The following is a 16517-nucleotide window of genomic DNA, read 5'->3' on the forward strand; positions in this document are numbered from 1 at the left end:
GAAGGATATCTACAAAAAAAATTTGTAATAAAAATGTCACTTTATGTAAAAATCCTTTTTTTTTTTTATGTAAAAATCCAATTTTTATTCTGAAATAACTACAAAGTTCCCAGCTAGCAAGAGCTGGGAGGTTGGGCTGCCCTTTTCCATGCAGCACCAGCTCACAGGACGGCATAAAATAAAACTATGAAGAAAGTCAATCAATAGCTCCAAGCCAGGTTAGGGAGCTCAATCAGCCCAAGGAGGGAACTGACCAGCACCAGGGTTTGCTGGATTGGAAAAGAAGAGGAGCAGGGAGTGAATTTCCTCTTTTGCAACCCTGACGTACTGGATCAGTTCCTGAGCCACTGAGATTGTCAGGAAATGTGCAGTTTATCCAAGAAACACTAAAAATGGCAGGGACATGGCACAATCGTCCCCATTTCCAAAATACTTTCATTATGTGTGTTCTCTTTGCAATAGGAAAAAGAAGAAAGAAAAAAAAAAAAAGAGATAGAAGGAATTATTTAGCCTCCAAATTCAACTGGCCTGTAGGAAAATGAGGTTAAAAAAGTATAAAAAACCCTTACATGTGAGGCAAGCAGTAATGAAAGAACAAAAGAGAGGGCTCAGTCCTGGATGTATGTTCACCTATCCTGTGAAGTTAAGACAACCTACAATAGTGAATTTTAACTAAAAAAACAATAAAGCAAGGAAATACTTTGTGTTAATTAAGTAAGAGAAGAAAATGTACTGCTTGGAATGGGAAAAAATCATCCCAGAGACCGAGTTCATCACTGGATTCTCTTTCTGACAGGCAAGCAGTGACTTATCAAAGATATCCTTATCACTGGGTCACGAGCTTCTGAAACAAAGCTGTCCAACAGATATCCTGTGTCACACACACCTGGAATATGCAGGGACTGGGGCTCCAGGAGGACAGCTCAGTAAGAAATGGCAGAGTCACTGTGATATTTAAAAGTGGAGAACTCTCCCTGCACTTCAGGCTCCTCTTCAGTCAGACAGAATTCACTCCACTGGATCCCACTGACAGAAAGAGATGGCCAAACCCTTTTAGAAGAATTGTGAATTATGCTTTGGGTCTTTAGTTTGTTGGCCTTTCCTGTTCCAGATATTCACACCTCACTGTTCACATATTACAGAAGTGAAATTAAATACCTGTATTTAATTCTTGTAATGGTTTCCAAGCTTCTTTGATTTCCTCCTCTACAGACAGATACTTCTAACTTTCACTAAGCAAGAATCTATATTAAAAATTAAGTATTATTCACTATCTCACAGTTTAGCAGAAGATACAAAATCTTAAGACTACCTGATACCCGTGATAAAAGATTTTGACCTGTTCACTGCTTAGCGTGTGTGGAAGCCTGGCCAGCAGCAAAAAGAGCATCCTTTCCCCAGCTAGGGACACACCATGCTGAAGTTTCATGTCCCTGAATTTGAGTTGGATATGAAGGAAACACTCTGAGGTTCAGGACTGCCCACATATTGCTGCTCTTTCATACTGCTCATATTTAACACGAGCATTTTTTCCTCTCAATTAAAAAGAGACTCAAGAACCACAGGTGTTCAGCAATTTGGCTCAGAACAACAGTAAACATTGCTCATTGGAATTCAAGAGCGAGAGTGAGGGATTATAGTATTAACGCTTTGTTTTTCTATTCTGCTTGTACAAGTGTCTTCAAGAAGCTTGGGATGCATCTGAATCACCAACAGATGAAAAACAAACATAAAAATACTTGTGGTAGTGGCTGTTCTGTATACTGACAGGGGCTCCCTTTGCTTTCAGAGCACCAGAACATAGAGCGTTGACTGACAAAGCAAGCATACTAGAACTTGTCAAAGCATTTTAATGTCGTTTAACTTTTTGCACGCTGATCTTGCTCCCAAGTTAAGGCATTACCCACACGCTCGCTACAGCTCCGTGGCTATGCACAAACAAGCAGAGACCCAAGTATACTCACGTACCACGTTACACGCAGTCATGGAAATAAATTTTACAAAGCACTTTTCCCTTGCAGGCTCTTTCGAAGGGGCTGATGCCGCGCCGGGCGAGCCTGTCCGCCCACGGCCCGGCCCTGCACACACCCCGCGGCTATCCCCTCCACAGCACCCGTACCGCACTCCCCGCCCCGATCCGTGCCCGCTGCCGGCCCCCCAGCCCGGACAAAGCCCCGGTGCCCTCAGCCCCCGGCACAGCCCCGATGCCCCGGAGCCGCTCTCACCTCCCCGCTCGCCACCGGGCCCTCCGCCACCCCCCGGCTCCGCACGTGCCAACAACGCGGGCTCCCATTGGGCGGCGGCTCCCCGAGCCGCTCACCCATTGGCGGATCCCGGCCCGGCCCTCCCGGCCCCGACATGGCGGCGGCCGGCGGGGCGCGGGGCCGCACCAGCTTCCAGCGCCGGCCCGGGGCCGGCCCGCGGCCGCCCGCCCTGCCGGGCACCCGGCCCGCGCTGCGCCGCGGGCAGCTGCTGCTCTCCAGCGGGCTGCCCTCCCTGGACTGTGTGCTAGGTTGGTGGGAGCGGGACTGGGACCCGATGCTGCGCCCCCGCCGCCCTCCCCTCTGCCGGGCCCTGCCCGCCCGTAACCCCCGGCTGCTCCCGAGCTTCTCCTTCCTCCCCTCGGTCCCGGGGGTCGCGGGGAGGGCGGGAGGGGCGGCGGGACGGGGGAGGCAGGGCGCGTTTTCCTGGCGCTTGCGAAGGAGCCGTGCCGCGCTGCCATCGCTCCGGGCAGCCTTGCGGAGCTGCCCCGGGGATGCGCCTGGCAGCGCTCGGCTGGGCACTGCCCCGCGGCTTCTGCCGGGGCTTCGGCTGGAAAGGCCGCGTGTGCTGCCAGGGTTCGGCTGGACAAGCCGTGTGTGTTACCACGTTTTCTCCTGGACAAGCTGTGTGTGCTGCCAGGTTTTCTGCCAGGATTTCGCCTGGAAAAGCCATGTGTGCCACCAGGGTTTCTCCTGGACAAGCCGTGTGTGCCACCAGGGTTTCTGCCAAGGTTTCGGCTGGAAAAGCCGCGTGTGCTGCCAGGGTTGCTGCCAGGGTTTCTTCTGGACAAGCCATGTGTGCCACCAGGGTTTCTGCCAGGGTTTCTCCTGGACAAGCCATGTGTGCTCCCAGGGTTTCTGCCAGGGTTTTGCCTGGACAAGCTGTGTGTGCCACCAGGGTTTCTGCCAGGATTTCGCCTGGAAAAGCCATGTGTGCCGCCAGGGTTTCTCCTGGACAAGCCGTGTGTGCCACCAGGGTTTCTGCCAGGGTTTCTCCTGGACAAGCCGTGTGTGCCACCAGGGTTTCTCCTGGACAAGCCATGTGTGCCACCAGGGTTTCTCCTGGACAAGCCATGTGTGCTGCCAGGGTTTCTGCCAGGATTTTGGCTGAAAAAGCCATGTGTGCCACCAGGGTTTCTGCCAGGGTTTCTCCTGGACAAGCCATGTGTGCCACCAGGGTTTCTGACAGGATTTTGGCTGAAAAAGCCATGTGTGCCACCAGGGTTTCTCCTGGACAAGCCCTGTGTGCCACCAGGGTTTCTGCCAGGGTTTCTCCTGGACAAGCTATGTGTGCCACCAGGGTTTCTGCCGGGGTTTCTGCCAGGACAAGCCGCATGTGCTGCATGAAGGCCAGGTAGTTCGTGTTCTCTGCTGCGGCAGGTGTTGGGATGTTCTCAGTTTGTCCTTTCCGCCTTGCTCGCCACTGCTGCACCATTAAAGTTCCCCCCTTAGATAAACCGCTCTGGTTTTGCTGTCTGCGGGTCTGCCTTTGCCTACTGTCCGTGTCGGGGTGTGAGATAGTCCCCTGGACTCATCTCTTGTGGCTGCTGGACCATCCGTGAGGTGAGCTGGCACTTCCCCTTGGATTGGAAGCTCATTCTTTTGCTGGTGTAAGCAGTGTTGTTTATCTGTGTGCACCAGGGCTGGGTGATCCTCTAACTCTTCATACAGTTGCAATGCATCTTTGATGTACACACATGGGACTTTTAGGTGAGAATGGTCTGATTTTAGCTTCCTTCATTCATCCTTGGAGTACACAGAATATGCCATTTTTCTCTCTAGGGATACTCTGTATGATTAATGATAATATAAAAGCTACATCCATTGTACGAAGAACTTTTTGCAGCCTGTATATAATTTTGTGTGTCTGTGTTTCTGCACTTTTATCAAGGATTAGGATCATTGTGGAGGAAGCTCTTGCTGCCTGAGAGAGAAATATTTCATTTAGTGAGTGTACTTTGCAAAGCCTTTTAATTGCATGAAAAGGAGATTTGCATTGACTATTCCCTTTTAGATACAGTGGATTTTGTACAGCATAGCTCAGAAGATGTAGACAGCTCCTGTGGTGGCAGTCTCCTAAAATTCTAGGCACCTGCTAACACAGTTAGTGTTTTGTTATAGAAACTGAGGACACTTCTAATAAACCCAGGATCCCTTCTATGTTTTCCTTGTCTTTTAAGTATTTCATAATTTCCTGATCTTACTAATATTCCTTCACCATCAAGGAAATTCCTTGTCCCGAGGAGCAGCAACTTCTGAAAGTACTTTTAGATGTTTTTTTCTGGGTTGTGGCATCTGAAAACCTGGGCTCTACCATTCCTATGTTAAACCTGGGGTAGCCTCCTAGCCCTGAAATCCCTGATTTTTGGAGGGTGATTGGAGAATGGGAAAAGAGGAGGCCAAGAAAGACTCATGCTAAGCATGCTGAATAGACTCCAGTTCCAACTGGTGCCAGGCATGTTGGAACACACCTCCAGGTGGGTGAACTGTACGAAATCACTCATTTTGGAGGCTGAGGAGGGACATCAAGAATTCCCTTCTGCAGCCTTAAAGCAGGCTCAGCTCTGAATTCAGAGCAGATTGCTCAGGGCTTTGTCCAGTGGAAAATCTGCAGTGGCAGAGATTTTGCAGCACCTCAAGATAACCCAGTCCAATGATTAATTATTTTTGTAGGGAATTTTCTTCTTCCTTATATCCACTGGGAACCTCCCCTGTTTCAGTTCCCGTTTGTTGCTTTTTGCCTTCTCGGTTCACCTCAGTGAAGAGCTCAGCTGTAGTTGTGGAGTCTTTGCTTCTTCTCTACCAAGGTCAGGATTAAATGTGTGAGATGGTATTTCTTGTTGGGACTCAGATGCTTATTAGTTCTTCTTCTGCAGTCTCAGCAACCCTGAGTTCTACAGCCCTTCACTCTAACAAACTAAAAATGGAGCCCTATCTCCCTCTCTGCAAGGCCTTTTAAGGATAAACTGTCCAATTAAGAAATGACACCTAAATTATTTTTACTTTTAACTTAATAACCAATCACACACTGTGGACTTTTTTATCAAATTTCACAAAACCACCCAAACCCATGGAGAAGAAGGAGAAGGACCAGCCACTGCACTAAACCTCCATCTTGCTTAATATCTATTACTGTGTTCTAAACCCTTAAACTCTGAGTTTTCCACCCTGTGATGTTACACACTTCTATTCAAACTCCACACCCACAATCCCAGTTCTATCATTCTATTTTGGAAGCTTCTACATGGCCTCAGGTCAAATGCAGAGTTCTCCTGGGGGTCAGTGCCTGTCAGCACGGAAAGTCTGAAATTCTCAGCAGCCAGGGTTCCTGCCAGCAGAGTGTCAGTAGCTTCTCTTGGGTGCCACCCCAGGACCTTCAGCTTTTCCTCTCTTCTCCAGACTGAACAAGCCCACTTCCTTCAGGCACTTCTCTTGAATCAGTTGCCCCATTTTCATTCCCCTCCCTGGACTCACTTCAGTTTACCTTTATTCTCTCTTGAACGGAGGGGCTCAAAGTCATCTGGGCCTGCTGTTCAAGATGTGATCTGAGTAAAGGGGAACATCCTTGGGGCATCTAATTGAGCCTCTGATGGTGCTGATGCCTTGGGAAGGCTGACCTAGAACATGGGCTGGACAGCGCAAAAGAATAAAGCAGGGATTGATTAAAAGGATCTCCTCCATGGATCCCCCTTGGGCAGCACCAGAGCCCAGCCAGGGCTGCACCCAAGATGAACCAAAATGGTCCCAAAATGCACGAGCGCTCCCGGGGGCTCTCCCTGGGATCAGTTCTGCTCCATTGGCACCTTGGAGTTCATTGTCCCATTCCAGCTCCAGCCCAGGCAGTCCCATCCTGCTTGTTTTTCTCTCTCCAGCCCACGGTGTTTGTGCTCCTGGGGCTGAGATTTGGATCATTTGTCCTTGGTGCCCAGCTGGAGCAGGAATTGTTTTGTGTCCCTGCTCTGTGCAGAGAGCTCAGCATCCCCTCATGTGAAGCTCAGAAGTGCACACTAAAGCAGCACAGAATGTGAAAAATAGAAAAGCTAAACCTGAGGCATCTCAGTGCAGCCCACTGTGCTGGTAACTCTAGGAGTGCTGACTTGGTCTCCTTTGTGCCCTTTTTCTGGGTGTGGAAATGCTTCATGAATGTGTTGCACAATGCTGTTTATGTGTTTCTGAAAGAATACTGGTACTTTTCTTCTTTTGTCTTGCCCATTCGCAGTCAAATAATTGACTGTAAAAATACTGAATTTTTGTTTCCAGGGACTGAGGATATCTCTTTTTTTGGTATAAATTCCCAATTGAAGTTACTATGAACTCTATTAGTCTGGTGTTTTCATAGACTTACTTGGTAACAGTCACTAGGCAGTTTTGTAGATCTCTGGCTTGGGCTTGAATTTAAGTTTGCTCTGTTCAGAATCTGTAACCCAGATACAGAATTATTTGCCAGACTTGAAAGTGCAGCCTGTGAGTGAGGGAAAGCATGGTGTTATCACACACAGGTCTAATGAGCAGCTTCTGAAGAGAGGAAAAGGCAAAGAATCCAAGGAGGAGTTTCTTTCACACTGCAGCTGATGGTGAGCGACATTGTGGCTCACTCTAAAGGGGTGACTCTTTTGGAAGTGAAGTGGTAGATAAGTGCTGGATTTCAAATGCAGTGTTACCATCAGAGCACTATGCACTTCCAGACTTTATATATATTTTATTTATTTTAGAAATGTTTATTTTATAGATTTATACGTTTTATATTTATAAATATCTAATATTTATTTTTGTAAGTGTACTTTCAAGGTTTATGGGCCATATATGCCTGATGTGTGCCAGAGCAGTTCTCTGCAATGAGCTACAACTTGTGTAATACAACCATCACATGCCTGGTATTGAATGTTTTGTTTCAGGCTGCTGGAAAAAAGGTCAGGGATATGCTTTGAAAACAATCTGGGCACTTCTCAGCTTGCAAAGTTTGTTGTGTTTCTCTCCATAAGATCTTAAATCTCTCTGCTGTAAGTAGCAATGAGGAAAGTTACAAGTCTTGCTTACATGTTTACATATTCTGCTGCCTTAGATACTGGCAAAGGAAAATTAAAATAGCGAGATTAGGAAGAATAACAAGTTCACAGCAGCTTTCTTGGACAACTTATAGATTTTGCCTATTCCTTTTGATTCCATCAGCTTTCCTGTTGCCTTTTGTTTAATTTACTAGTATTGTGGCTCGTTGTAATCTGAAGGTGTAACCATGGTAACTGCAATACTTTTACATTCCCTCTAATAGAAGACACTTGTTCAAAGCACTCACTACATCTGATAACATAAAGACAATGCTCTGACCTGAGTTTGCCTTTAACAACCAGGGTGTATGCGCATATGTTACAGCTCTGGCTTGTAGAAACAGTACCATTGGTGATCTGAAAATACAGCTTAAGAGAATTTTGGCTGAACTGTTTGTCAAATTCACTGTAAAAGCACAAGAGATGCTACTTCTGTCGTGACTACAAATGAACTTTTTTCTAACCAAGGTTTTAAAGTCCTTATTGTCATGAGGTAATACATTACTTATGGCTGCTTTAATCATATTTTCTATGTTAACCTAGGATTTGGTAAAATCTCAGCATTTGGAGTACATTTTCTTTCCTAGGGGCTGTATAGAGCATGTGCTCATTTTCAACAACTGGGTTGTTAGTAACCCATGTGTTCTGTCTCCCTGAACTATTAAATGCAGTGAAGCATACTTTTTATCAAACAGCAGTATGGTTTTAGATTTTGGTCTTTTTTTTTTTTCTTTTGCTTTCCCCTGTGGTACATCTTTTGTATTTATCTCCTGAACAAATAAATGGAACAAAAATCATTGGCTTAGAACATGGGGATCTGATGAGTGATTTTAACTTTCTGATAAACAACAGTTAAAATTGTTTTGGTTTGGTTTTTTAATATCTAGAAAATGATTAATTACCTGATCAGCTTGCTGTAGATATTGAAGCACTTGTACAGCTTGACTCAGGAGTTTAGCTTGAAACATCTGCTTCTCTATAACTATGAAATTAGTAACTGACTGGACTTTCACTACCCAGTACTGCTCAAATTGTGGTGCATCATGGCATGATGGCAAAGTGATCCTGTTCTGGTTTTAATTCGGGTGCTATAATGCAACAATATTAGCATGTTTTGCCTTTGGGAGAGCAATTTGCTTTTTTTTCTTCCTTTTGGGTATATCAACATTACAGGTACTGCAGGTATTTGTAGTCCCACTAGCAAAACTGAAGATTAAGAAGTTGATCCAACTCATATTGGAATCAATTTCTAGTGGAGCTTATTGAGCTCTTACCAATGTATAAAATGAAAGGTCTTCTCCACTGGAGTCCATCTGTGCAGTCCAGAATTGACTTCTGGATCTTTGCATACTGTGCTGATAGGATTCATCAATTAGTTTGCTCCTAGGTATAATCAGTATAAAATTGCAGACAAAATCCTGAAGCTTTCATGCAAAACACTTCTGCAGGCTGGTTACATGAGGCCATCTGAACACTTCCAGGGAATTGTAGCTTTCCTGTCACAGTCTTATATAATTGCTAAACAAAGTAGTTTGATTTCAGGTTTTATATATATATATATATATATATATATATTTCACTATTGTAATTCTTGGAATTCAGATTATAAACCAGTGTAGTCTTTCCCTAAAATAAAATATGAGTTCTTCTTTCACCGTCCTTGTAAATAAACAAACCAACTGTCCTTGTAAAAGTATTCATGGAGTTATTATGTCCAAGACCTACTATAAAGGACTTTAATCTCTTCAGTAGTGCATGTTTGTTCATTGTGTGTGTTGTGATATTTACGATCTCTCAGTCCAGGTTTCAATGGGTGAGTTTTGCTGCCATATCAGTTTTCAGCAGTAAGATAAAAAGCAAGAAAGAAAAAAGCAGAGCCAAGATTTTGCCTTAAAGACTTGGGGGGGAATTTGCTAGAATCTACTAAAATCTTAGTAGGTCACTCAGCTTACATCCTTCTTGATACAAAGGAATATTATTTGATAGTGGTTAATACTAATTTAATTTAGAGAATGTTTGCTCACGTGAGTCATCCCAGTAAAAATCTGCTGGCTCAGACCATGCATCACCACTGTAGTACTGGAGCATGGTTGTGTAGAGCTCTGCGGGATCTTTTTACTACAATGATGATAGCACAGTATATTGTGAAAGTAATTGTAATGTGCAGTATATAATTACATGTAATGTATAATTATTTCATAATAGAGAATTGTAGTAAGTATTGCAAAGGTAATTAAAATGTTGTTCATTTTTATATTTTTAAATTCCCCGTTATCACCTTTCTTTGACTTATAAACTAAGAAAAGTTAATTGTTCTCTAACATAGTATTAAAATGTAGACTTACTTTATTCTTCATTTTGTTTTGTTTCCAGGTGGAGGCGTAGCTGTTGGAACCCTTCTTCTTATTGGTTAGTATAGAATATATAGATTCTTAAAGCCATATTCTGGGGCTTTTCGCTCTTTGATGTATTCATTAAACAACCTCTCTTTTCGCTGTTTTTTGAAGTCACACTTTAGAAAATTATAACTCTCAGGTTCCTTCACTTTGTGTAGCCTTCAGAACGGACTGTTGTCTATCTCAGGAATTACTGGAGGTGAATCAAAATCTTAATTTTAGGCAGACTTGAGCACCCACAAAGAATACGCCAGAAATCTGTTGAAAACAGGGTGCTTAGCACATTTCAGGACTTACTAGCAGAGTACACACATTAGTTAAGATGTTGTAAACTGTGTATCATCACAAAGGTTTTTGTTTTTTTTTTTTTTTAATTTGGCTGTCTGAGGAAGATGTGCAATGCAGAACCTTTGAATCTTTTGGTTGCCAGAATCAGCTGAGAGCGAGGTGATTGAAGGCTTCTTTCTGTCAGGGTGTGGATGAGGCACACTGAGGTGATTATTTTAAATAGATTACACCAGAATTCCCTTTACAGACCACAGTGCAACTCTCTGGCACCATCTCCATTGCAGCTGAGGTGTCCAGCTTTCCTTTCTGTTTGACTGAGTTGACACAAAACCAGCAGAAAAATTAAGAATTCTTGTATTAATCTCCACCCTGAAGGAGTGCTTGAATCTCATAATTGAGAACAGTGACTAGATTTCAGCCTTGCTTAGGGACAAAGCAGACTGCCACATGCCTGGGTGATTTGGGTGGTTTCAAAGAAGTTGTGCCTGTAGAGTATTTTAAGAGCCTGCTTGTCTCTAGTGATACAAGCTCTTCAGAGTGTGGCTTTTCAGCCTTGAGACAGATTGAATCAGTAATTTTTATTCATTTTCTAAAAGGGATGAAAATGAAAACATTGTGGTCTGAATATTTTATCTGTTTTTACTTTCCCTGTGGAAAGACAACCATTGCTTGGGAAACTGAGTTTGTATCTAGAGTTTTGGGTTATGTATTTTGAATTGTTACAATTCAAAAACTCGTCTTAACACTAAAAATCCAAACAGTGGGATTTAGGGAAAACTTACTTGAAATCTCTTTTAGCCACTATTAGAATTAGAGCATGTTACTTTCTGTTGGTATAGGGCTCATGTAACCTGCACTAGAGACTGAATAAAATTTTCTGTTTGCCACTGAGGAAGGTAATTACTCTCACTGTGGCTTCTTGTTATTTCAAAGCTAGTCTCTATTTCTGCATTTGATCCATTAGAGACAGTTATTGATGTGCCACTGAGTCTTAGAAAATGTTAATTTTTATATAAAATATATAAATTAGTGTATGGTGTGGTGCAGATTAAGTAATTTGAAAAGTTACTTGCCAGAAAAAATAACTGAAGTTACCTAGTTCCAATATTTTCGATTTTGAAGAGCTGCAATCTTGCTGTGGTAAAGGAAGAAGAAGAAAGTTAGAACCTATTCTGTTTTACGTAAATCAGAGATTGTGGGACTGGATTAATTTTGTCTTCCCATTACAATATTCACTGCCCCTTCCAGTAGACAGACTGGGTGGCATCCAATGAACCTACTAGCAGGAAGATGGTCCTTAAATTGAAGAAGTAGTGCAATATTTCACCATAGGGTGTTGTGGATGTGGAAAATAGTCATGTGGATGCTGATGGCTCAATGGAAGATTTTTCCTGAAAGGATTTTTTACCTGAACTTTGTTTCCTCTGACTGCATATCTGGCCATACTCAGTGGTAGGTTTTAATTTGCTTATCCTCTGTGTTGGTTGTGTATTTGTGATCTGATCTAAAATTTAGCTTGAGGATGTCTCTTTTAGATCTGAAAAAGAATTTTTTTTTCCCCAATGAGACTTACCATATGCTATTTCAAAACACATAATTATATACAAAAAGTCTTCAAGCAGGAACTATATTTATTCATGACTCCGTAGTCTAAAAATTTGGAGACTGATTTTTAAAGTTGGTGTGGGTAACATTGGAATGGCATTGTTAGAGTATCCTGTCAGCACACCAAGAAATTTTGTCATGAGATTAGTCTAGGCAAGCTTAATATTATCAGGATTGAAGCTGTCAGTGATAAACCTCCTAGGAAGATCTTTCTGTGTTATACTCCAAGTGCTAGAAAAAGGTTAAATTCTTCCCCTTCCTTCAACATTCTCTAAGGTGAGAATAAATTGAATTACTTTTAGCTTAGCTCCCTTTGCAAATTAAATGCTCATCTTCATTATTTGACGCATTATCTTGGTTAATTTAACCAAATAATAGTAGATTCAGGGTATTAAAATATTTATTTGAACTGTTGTGTTCTGAAGATATAGTGATGCCACAGGTTATTTGATAAGACTGTAAAATACTGTTTGAAATAGAAGTGTGCAAGTTTTTGAACTCAATTCATAATAAAGAGCATTGTGATTTTCAGTTGAGCTTAATTCTATAGTATATTCTTTTGACAGTGTTTTAATTATATGAAAATTAGAGAGTTGGAGCACATGGTATTCTCATGGAAGATCCTACCTACCAGAGCATCTTGAAACTTCCTGAGGTTTGTTCATCTAACAAGAATTAGGGTTTTAACTAGTGCTTTAGGTTAAAAAATCCTTGCAGTGGTGGGCTTCTGAGAAGCATTTTGATGTGGAACCCCATCAAAGCAGCTTGTTCAGTATGGATGTGAGACCATGTTTGTGGTTTCATTTGAACCTGCTGCAGAAGAGGAGCTTCCCAGAAGTCCCCCTTCTCAAAGCAAACAAGTAAAATAAGCACACTCCTTCCCTTCTCCACTCCAGTGTTCTTCAAGCTGTTGCATGTGTGTTTTGCCAGGCCAGGAATAGTTTGCAGGAGGATATTTTGGTTTAAAATTATTTTTATTATGATGATAATAATAATATATTTTATAATGTATATTTATTAATATAGCATATAATATATAATTGATGTTTTAATTAATATATTACTATATAATAATGTATCATTATTGTAATTATTTTAATTTTTGGTTTTTAATTTATTTTTTTAAACAATTTTAAATTGTTATTTGGTTTTAAAGGTAAGCTTTGTTTATATAAGACATTCTGCATAGTGGGCTGTAGCACCCTTACTAGAGGTGTCCTGGGCACCCTGTAAGAACCTATTCTTGCTTACCTTTAAAAGCCCCAGTTTTGACAAGGTCACTGATAGCTAAATGTTTTGAAGATTTTCAGTAGGAGGGGTTTTGTTGGTAGCTGAGGTCAGTTATTAAAAGTTAAAGTTGTCTGGTGAAAAGCAGGTCTATACTTGTACATTTTAAGCCTTGAAGCAGTTTCAGCTACTTTAATTAGCTACTTTTATTTTTGTTAGGCATGCAGTTTAACCTAACTGGTAAGAGCTCTCTTCACTTGTCAATATAACTGAATTTATCATCTTTTTAAAGCTGAAAAAGATAATCTCAAGAGAGCTACAAAACAGTGATTTGCTAAATATAATTCTACAAAATACCAGTTAGCAGAATTCACCTTCCTGAAGTATGGCTAAATGCCAAATATTGTAACTTGTGTGTTTGACAACTCTGGTTTGGCATGTGCTAATTAAATGCAAGTGACACAAAGTATATCCCCTCAAGCTTAGTAAATGTGGACATTAGAAAAGTATCTTTTAAATGGAATTTCAGATTATTAAAATGATCTCATTTTATAACCTGCAGCAATTTAGAGAGATGTTTCATAGCTAGAGAAAGACACACCTTAGGTCACAGGACCACAATGCAGAGCTATCTATCTGGTAAAAAAATTATCAATACTGATAGGCTATGACAGGCTTTTGGCAGCTTTAGGGCAACCTGTCTAGACTTTGTAGAGAAAAAAAAAAAAGTAAGCCATCTGTACATCACATTGTTGCAGGCTTAATTTTCCTCTTCCAGCTCTCATTATTTTAAGCAATAATACTACAAATGTCCACTGGAGTTTTTCAAAGACCTTCATGCTGTTTTATGTAGTGATGTTTGAAAGTCAGGTATTGTAAAAGCAGTACTTATAGATATGGTATTTGTTACCTTACAGTGGATTTTGTCCCTGACTTTTTCTTCTTCTTCCAGTTCTAGTGCTTAATCTGCATCCCTCTCTTGGAACATGAATGCCTCTGTGCAGAGGGAGTTTTTCCTTAAGGTCACATGGATACATATCAATAATTCTGTAATTAGATTTGTTTCCCTAATTTTCAAATAAATTCTGTTTTTACAGTGCCTCACACATATCTGCTCTCTTTTGTTTTCTGTGCCCTAGATAAAAGATTCTATACCTAATTCTATGACCCACGAATTTCTTTGAGTAGGACAGGTGTGGAGAAATGTCCCTTATGTATTTGGTAGCCTGTTGGAACCCTGGTTACTGAAAATTTTAGACTTTCTCTGCTGACAGGCACTGACCCCCAAGAGAACACAGCATTTCACCTGAGAGTGTAGAAAAGACTTGCAAAATTGAATGATAAAACTGAGATTATAAGTGTGTAGTTCAAATAGAAGTGTCTACTATTACATAGCAGAAAACTTAGAGTTTTACGTTTTAGTATATAGTAATATATATAAAACAAGATAGAAGTTTTAGGGTGGAGGCTGGTCCTTCTTCACCTTCTTCTTCATAGATTTGAATAGTATAGTGTAATTAGATTTAAAAAATCCACATTGTAGATGAGTAGTTAGTTATTAGGTTAGAAATAAAAATAATTTCAGTGTCATTTCTTAATTAGGCAGTTTATCCTTAAAACACTTTGTAGAGAGAGAGATAGGGCTCCATTTTTGTTTATTGAAGTACTGCAGAACACATAGTTTGTGAGACTGGAACAGAGATAAGAACTAACAAACATCTGAGTCTGACAAGAAATACCATCTTACATATTTAATCCCAACCCTACAAAAAAATGCAAATCCTCCCTAGTAGCCTATACAGTGCAGTGCTGAAAAGACCCATGAATAGGAATTGGTCTTTATCCTTAGTGTTCAGCTATAAGTTTATATGGGGGAATTCACTGTGCTCACAGTGACAATCCTGCTCTTTCTCCATGACTGTTTCAGCCAGGAAAGCACACTCATGTGGAAAGAGAGCCATGGATAGCCATCCCAACAGACTATGTTATTTATGTCCTTATCTGTAGGATCAGAAGAGCTTTTGTCCTGGAGACAATATGCATAACTTCTAGGTAAATAATCTCTTTTCCTTGTGTAGTTTCACACTTCACTAGTTACTCACCTGCTCCTTAGCTGGAGAACACTCTTTGTTCCAAAAGAATCAGAGAAGGCTGCACAGTGCCATTGACTTTTCTGGACCCAGAAAAGAGACTGCAGCTGCAAGAGTATGTGCCTTAGTAGCTGGAAGTGAAGTTCACAATGAAGGGCCAGCTCTTTAGTGTGCAGGCTGAGACTAAAGATTTGAGCCAGGCTTTTCCTGAGTATTGACTAAAATAGTCTGAAATGTTAGTTCCTACATGTACTGAGTGAAGGTAGTTCTTTTGGATGTGGAGGAGTTTGGAAAGATAAAGGTAACAGTTGAAAATTTATCCTAGCCAATCAAATGCTAAGTCCAAGCATTCTCAGGAAAGCATTTCATTCTGGGATTCTATGAAGGTGATCAGTGAGCTGCTGAAGTAGCTGTGCTAAATGATTTGTTTGTTTATTTACAAGAAGAAAGCTGTACTCCCTTGGTTTTGAATAGTAACTATTGAAGCCAGGGTACAATGGATGCTATCAGAAAAGCCCCATATGGATGCACTTTAGATCTTTTGAATACCACAAAAGTTTAGTGACCTAGAAATGAATCAATAAAAAGCATCCTCTATCTGACAAATTGAAGAACTGAGGGATTCTTACAATGCATTGGCTTTAACAATTCCAGAAGCACTGTTTGTAAAGGCTTTCTGAGACACATCTAATCCTTAGAGTACTGTAGGAGACTATGAGGTGGTTTATATTTAGATCACTTTCCAATTCTTGATTTAATTTTTTTACTGCAAGTTTACTCTTATGAAAATCAATTCAGGAAGAAAGGAAAGGTTTTTGTTAAAATTATGTGTCCTTACACTGAATGTGTTTTTAACTTGCTAACTTGAACATTCCTTGTTGTTTTGCAAAATATGTTTTGGAAGGGTATGGCAGTGTAAGAACCTCTCTATGCCTGATATATTGCAAATAAATCAATGAATCAACAAAATAAATTATAATCTTCAATTATTCAGTTAAAAGGTTTATATACCTGTTCTTCATTGTTTTACTTCTACAATATGTTTGAACATCTCAGCATTTCAAATAAAATCTGAGAAAAATTTTTCTTAACTGTTACAGCCGTATTTCTTCTTAGCTTAGTTAAGTAATCATCAACACATTGTATGATATCTTGTATTTATCCATGATTTATGGAGTTTCTCTGTTATGTTTGGCACAAAAAAATGAGTATGTTCTATACTTTCTAAGGAATAATTAGTATCAAAAATGATAATCCAGGAAGACTCTCTGTACAGTTGTACACACAGACTCAAGCAGCAAAACACTTGGACTAAATGAGATATTTTTTTATATTCCATTAAATGTCAGTTAAATACATATCAACTCAGTGTTTCTGTGCCTCAGATGGTGAAGAAGGAGAACTTTAACCTGTAGATAAAAATTGAGAACCCAAGATTTTTCATTTAGTAAGGATGATGTACATGTTACAGCTGAGGATCCTTCCAGAATGCTGATGAGTGTTCCTTTCCCTCTTTTGTTCAAAGGGAGAGAGATCTAACAAAAGTGTCTCCTTCCAGTGACATCTGCCACAGTGATATGATTACACAGGAGCCTTGGTGGCTGC

The 16517-nt window shown here is 40.9% G+C and overlaps 2 protein-coding genes across 4 annotated transcripts in view; one reads left to right on the plus strand and one right to left on the minus strand.

The window, feature by feature from the left end:
* Positions 1-2277, minus strand: part of IMMP1L (inner mitochondrial membrane peptidase subunit 1) — a 31740-nt gene extending 29463 nt beyond the window's left edge. Inside the window, 1 exon segment of one of the 2 annotated variants that reach the window (NM_001245260.2) lies at positions 2226-2277. The gene's annotated coding sequence lies outside the window, so the exon portion shown is untranslated. 2 annotated transcript variants of the gene reach the window in all.
* An 81-nt stretch (positions 2278-2358) lies between these two features.
* ELP4 (elongator acetyltransferase complex subunit 4) overlaps positions 2359-16517 on the plus strand; it is a 139969-nt gene continuing 125810 nt past the window's right edge. For both annotated transcript variants that reach the window (XM_032748551.3, XM_030273352.4), the window contains exons 1-2: positions 2359-2512; positions 9680-9715. In XM_032748551.3, coding sequence (XP_032604442.3) covers positions 2359-2512; positions 9680-9715 — 190 coding nt within the window. The remainder of the gene's footprint in view (positions 2513-9679; positions 9716-16517) is intronic.

The sequence above is a fragment of the Taeniopygia guttata genome, chromosome 5, assembly GCF_048771995.1.
Source record: "Taeniopygia guttata chromosome 5, bTaeGut7.mat, whole genome shotgun sequence".
Taxonomy (NCBI): Eukaryota; Metazoa; Chordata; class Aves; order Passeriformes; family Estrildidae; genus Taeniopygia; species Taeniopygia guttata.